At 37.5% G+C, this 5283-nt stretch overlaps 1 protein-coding gene across 2 annotated transcripts; it reads left to right on the top strand.

The window, feature by feature from the left end:
• LOC140892279 (aspartyl protease family protein 1) lies at positions 1-3785 on the top strand. 2 transcript variants are annotated; one of them, XM_073301120.1, is made up of 10 exons: positions 1-337; positions 468-603; positions 970-1205; positions 1651-1875; positions 1980-2115; positions 2290-2363; positions 2439-2538; positions 2635-2692; positions 3192-3263; positions 3343-3785. In XM_073301120.1, exons 1-10 carry the CDS (start codon positions 39-41, stop codon positions 3558-3560), a joined length of 1554 nt encoding a protein of 517 aa, XP_073157221.1. In that variant the 5' UTR covers positions 1-38; the 3' UTR covers positions 3561-3785. The 2 variants fall into 2 exon arrangements, with proteins under 2 accessions (XP_073157221.1, XP_073157222.1); XM_073301121.1 differs by having other exon boundaries at positions 197-337; positions 485-603.
• The last annotated feature ends 1498 nt before the right edge of the window (positions 3786-5283 follow it).

Genomic DNA, 5283 nt, shown 5'->3' with positions numbered 1-5283 from the left:
CTCTGCCCTTCCGTCTCTACGAAAACCAAGCTTGATAAATGTATCCGCAATCCACATTATCGCGATCAGTTTTGCTGCTATGGCTGTTTCAGTTCTCCGCCGCTCGGATTTTCACTCTGGAAATGCACCACCGATTTTCCGATCATGTCAAGGAGTGGTCTCGGCGGACGGGTTCCGGTTATCAGGCCCATGAGTGGCCGGAAAAGGGTAGTGTGGGATACTATGCGCTTCTAGTGAGCCATGATCGCGTGTTGCATCGGAGGCGATTGTCTGGTTCAGATGGCGCTCTCACTTTCTCTGATGGCAACTCTACTCTGCGAATCAGCTCTTTGGGATTGTATGTACACTAATTTGTAGCATGAATCTTTACGGGGGTTCTCACTGGGTTCTTGTTTTACAAGATTATTTTAGAGTGAATTGGTTGATTATATTTTTTTTTAAATTTGTCTGTGTGGAGATTGATGCAGTTTGCATTATACAACAGTGACGCTTGGGACGCCGGGTTTGAGATTTCTTGTGGCCCTTGATACAGGGAGTGATTTATTCTGGGTTCCCTGCAACTGTGTGACATGTGCATCTACAGATGATTCGCCTTATAGTTCTGTATGTTCCTTTCCCTGATTCAGTTGATTATTGTTTCTCAATGTCAGTCACCTCTATGCCTTCTGCTTTTGTGTGTGTATGGAAGATGGTTGCTTCAGCAAAAAATTAGTAAATGGAGGTGTATTAGATATATGTGATGTTATTTGTAATTTTGTATCGCGTGTCTAACTCAGGTATTCTTGAATATGTCAATTCTCGTAAGAGAATCCACTGCTCTACATAGATTTTATACCAACTCTAGCATATTTAAAGGATTCTGAATATGTCAAATACTCGACTGAAAACTATATTGTTGTATATCTTGGTTCTTCCATAAGTTCATGGGATTAAGTGGTGAATCGTAACTTATTTGCCTTGCCATTGCAGGATTTTGAGCTAAGCATATACGATCCAGGTGGGTCAACTACAAGCCAAAATATAACTTGTAACAATGACTTATGTCCCAATCATGACAGCTGCAGCGATACCTCTAACAATTGCCCATACCATGTGTCATATATGTCATCCGAAACTTCGACTTCTGGAGTTCTGATGGAAGATATCCTACACTTGAGGACATTAGAAAATGATGCAGAGTTCGTTAAGGCAAATATAACATTTGGGTAAGTTGGTGGATGCTAAATGTGCTTATTGTTACTGTTTTGAGAACTTCAGTGGGAGTCTTATTCATTGTCAAACATTTTCTTGGTGAGAAACTTTGTGGCTCTTGACTCTAGTCATACCATCCAACTTTAAAACAATGCCATCGGATCATGACCTATCACCAGTACAGGTGTATGCCTGCACCTAGTTCTGCAAGTCGTTAACCTTACATTTCATATGAAATTTTAATTTGTGAGATTAGAAGAATACTTACACTTTTGATTTTTGAACACTAGATAATATTGGAGATTTTGTTAATGCTACGAGTGTGCTAATCGAGCATCTTGGAGATTTTGATTCGACAATTGTTGCTTTGTTTGTTATATTCTTGAATATTTTAGATAATTCTGGTAACTTGCATAGCTACTGAGTCCTCAAAAGTTTCTAACTATTTTAATGTGTCAGCTGCGGGCAGGTACAAACGGGCTCCTTTTTGGATATTGCTGCCCCAAATGGTCTATTTGGTCTAGGTTTGGAGAAACTATCAGTTCCTAGTATCTTGTCAAGGGAAGGTTATGTATCAGATTCTTTCTCCTTGTGTTTTGGGTACGATGGGACAGGGAGGATTAATTTTGGTGACAAGGGTAGTCTTGACCAAGAAGAGACCCAATTCATTAAGAATATATTCCAGTGAGTGAATATTCTTTCACCTGATATTGTTTTTCTTGACAGCCAATGTTCTTCAATAGCCATAGTTGTATCATTAATTTATTTTCTAATATACTGTGTTTCAGCCCTATCTACAAAGTTATGGTGACTCAAGTTCGTGTGGGAACTAATGACATTGATTCGAAATTCACAGCACTTTTTGATTCCGGCACATCCTTCACATATCTGGCTGATCCTATATATACACTGCTTTCAGAAAGTGTAAGCATTTACATGGCATTTTTAAGTTGCTAAGGTAGTGTTTGGGAGAGCTTCTAAGAAGCACTTGTCAGCTATTTTTGTGAAGGGATAGCTGAGAAGTGCTTCTTAGAAGCTCTCCCGAACACTACCTAACTAATTCAGACTTTGAATGAATTAACTTTTGACTTTCTGTAGTTCAACTCATATCCAAGGGATAAGCGGTCTCCACCTGATCGAAGACTCCCCTTTGAATACTGTTATATCATGAGGTCAGGGTTAATTGCTGCATGTTTTTCAAAAAAAATTCGGACATATTTTTATTGCTTTTCTGCTGATGAAATTAGCACCGAGACAAATAAAAGTTTGATTCCTGCTATGAGCCTTGTAATGAATGGGGGAGGACAGATGATTGTTCGTGATCCAATAGTTGTCATCACTACTCCCGTAAGGCCTTATTGCAAGTTGCTTGGAATTTTACTCATGACATCCCATGGCTTATTTTTGTCATTCATTTTTTCTGATATTCCGTTCTGATTGCAGCATGAACTTGTATACTGCTTGGCTATTGTCAAGAGTCAAGAAGTTAATATAATCGGGCGTAAGTTGTTTATTCTTTGCATTACCTTAACTTTCTCTGTATATCTCTAGATCAGATGTCTTGCTATTCCCTGGTAAATTATGCTCGTGTTTGGAAAATTCATTCATATCTCAAAATATCCTTGATCGAAAGGTGACAAATGAAGAATCTTAATTTACTAACTTTCAGATGAAAAATGACAAGGTTGTATTCAGTACATTCGTAATAATCGTGTATGTAAATGCTGAATCAGACCATTCAGTTTCTGAAAGAGGTTCAGAGAGATGGCAGTCATACTCTTGTGATATTAAATATCACATCAAGACTAATGTAACTTTCATTTACTAACCATTTTTGTTTGTGAACTTGTTGAAGTACTGTACATCAATGTCTTCTAATTCTTGTGAATTTTACTGCCCCCCACATGAGCCCAAAACAAATTGTTAATGGGGAAGCCTTTTTATCTTTCCCCTGGTATTTGTTTAAGACAGCTGAATACTTGCTAACAATATTTCTGCAGAAAACTTCATGACTGGCTACTGCATTGTTTTTGACCGAGAAAAACTTGTCCTTGGTTGGAAGCAATTCGATTGTGAGTTTAGCTTAAAATAGTCCATCCAATGCTATCTGCTTATTTCTTGAGCTTAACTTGAATTCTGGCCTTCATGCAGGTTGTGACACGAGCAACATAAATGCCTTTCAACCTGAAGATGGAAACAATAACAGCGCGCCACCATCTGTCTCTGAGAGCTTTCGTAATCACACTACCAAATCTGATGAGCTGAAGAGCAGTACCGCTCGAAATCTAGTTGTGTCATCATTATACCAAATCATTACATTTGATCTGATTCAAGCTCTTTTGATACATATGGTCATCAGAGTCATTTAATATCCGGTCCAGGCTTCTCGATGGATCATCGGCCTCTAGGAAATTTAGGGACGTAGAGATTCTAATAAAACCACATTTTTATGGACACCTCACCCGTACCAACTTTGATGTATATGTTAGCTTTGTGCGAGTCGGATGTTATTTGATTCCTGGTGTTACTGAAATGCGAGTACTTGCTAATTGAGGCGTATGTAACTTTTTTGAGGGACTGTATTAGAAATTATAAAGTTGACTACCGTATAGTCTCTATATTCATACCCAAGAGCCAAATGAATCGTTTTAAGATAAATAAGATTGATTTCGCAATTTGTATAATTTTCCTATAGGATATTTGAGTGCTTTTTAAGAACAATTTCTTTTAGTGCCAATCATGGACCTTATTATTAAACAGAAGAGCTTCAGAAAATATTCAATCTTGCAAAGTGAAAACTATGATCACAAACCCAAATCTCTTGGACCAAGTGAAATTGGAGAGTGCATGAAAAATAGACAATTAACTCTAGTCAAAGACATATCCTACGAGTATTCTCAGCCTCACAAATGCTTTTTCCACTCACAACTCCAACATTTGTAACCCAATTAAAACGTGGGCATTTGCCGTTTCTCTAATATACCAGCTCAATGTGACATTTCATGCACAAACAAACAAAAAAAAATTTTAAAAACAAGTCACGAGGACAAGTGCATAGGAATTTTGCTGCTGCTTCTTCATCTCTTTGCAAATTAATGCATCATTTTTCTGTGAAAAATAATCTAGTCGATACAAATGCAGATACGAGAGGTGTCGGCTCCAAAGAAAACGACGGCCCGGTTTGCCCCAAGCCGCGTCGCCTAAGATCCTCCCTACCCACCCAACTCCTGAATTATCCCCTCCTATGCAGGGAACATGTGTAAGTTGCAGCGTCTATGAAAAGTAAAGCAATCGTATCAATGTATTTTTTTTCGCAAATTTATAGATATGGAATGTATATAGAGCTAGCTCCGTTGTATAAGTACAAATTTCATTCATTTTTATCATCATTTAATCGCATGTCTGCACTACAAAATTTGATTTGATCTACAGGCCGCTGAATTGTGATGGGACTGGAATTCTCACCATGATTGCTGACAAACATACAGTAAGACAATTTTATTTATTATTGTTATTTATTTATTTTGTATTTTGGAAGTATAAGTATGTGCAAAAAAAATGCAGAAAATGGAGGGCAGAGAATCAAGTGGATGCAGCAAATCCGAATGGTCTGTATCCCCTCCGGGAAGAACAGATAATCCTTTGGTTCACGATGCCCATTTCCTTCAAATTCATCATCACAACTTTAATTTCCATTAATTAATTATATACAGAGATGAAATTAGTCATTGTACGTCTAGAATCATACTCTCTTTCATATATTTAAAGGCAGTAGACTAGTAGAGATGCATTAAAATTTATTTTCAAGGAATTGACTTTACCTCGTATCTTACATATATTCCAAGAACAGAATTGTTATCTAGTAGGGGCCTATTATAATTTATACATGCAAGTCTAGAATTCAATTCTCGCTCTCAACTTTGCTCACACCATCATGTCAAAGAAAAAGAAACGCCAGAACAAATACTGCTTACAAAATTCTGATCCATCCATCAACGAACTTGACGATTTCCTCGCCAAATTCACAACTCAATCATGATATCAAGAACGCAATATACGTGTAAATAAACAGGGACGATCACATGTATTACG

The sequence above is a fragment of the Henckelia pumila genome, chromosome 3 (assembly GCF_033568475.1).
Source record: "Henckelia pumila isolate YLH828 chromosome 3, ASM3356847v2, whole genome shotgun sequence".
NCBI classification, from domain to species: Eukaryota; Viridiplantae; Streptophyta; class Magnoliopsida; order Lamiales; family Gesneriaceae; genus Henckelia; species Henckelia pumila.
The sequence above is the reverse complement of the archived record's forward strand: the minus strand, read 5'-3'. Positions and strand labels throughout refer to the sequence as shown.

What these genes read in the sequence shown, in the direction of transcription:
- LOC140892279 (XM_073301120.1), top strand. Translation starts at nt 39, where the DNA reads ATGTATCCGCAATCCACATTATCGCGATCAGTTTTGCTGCTATGGCTG. An exon ending in CGAATCAGCTCTTTGGGATT is followed by an intron (nt 338 to 467) that starts GTATGTACACTA and finishes AGATTGATGCAG; the next exon opens with TTTGCATTATACAACAGTGA. An exon ending in TGGTTGGAAGCAATTCGATT is followed by an intron (nt 3,264 to 3,342) that starts GTGAGTTTAGCT and finishes GCCTTCATGCAG; the next exon opens with GTTGTGACACGAGCAACATA.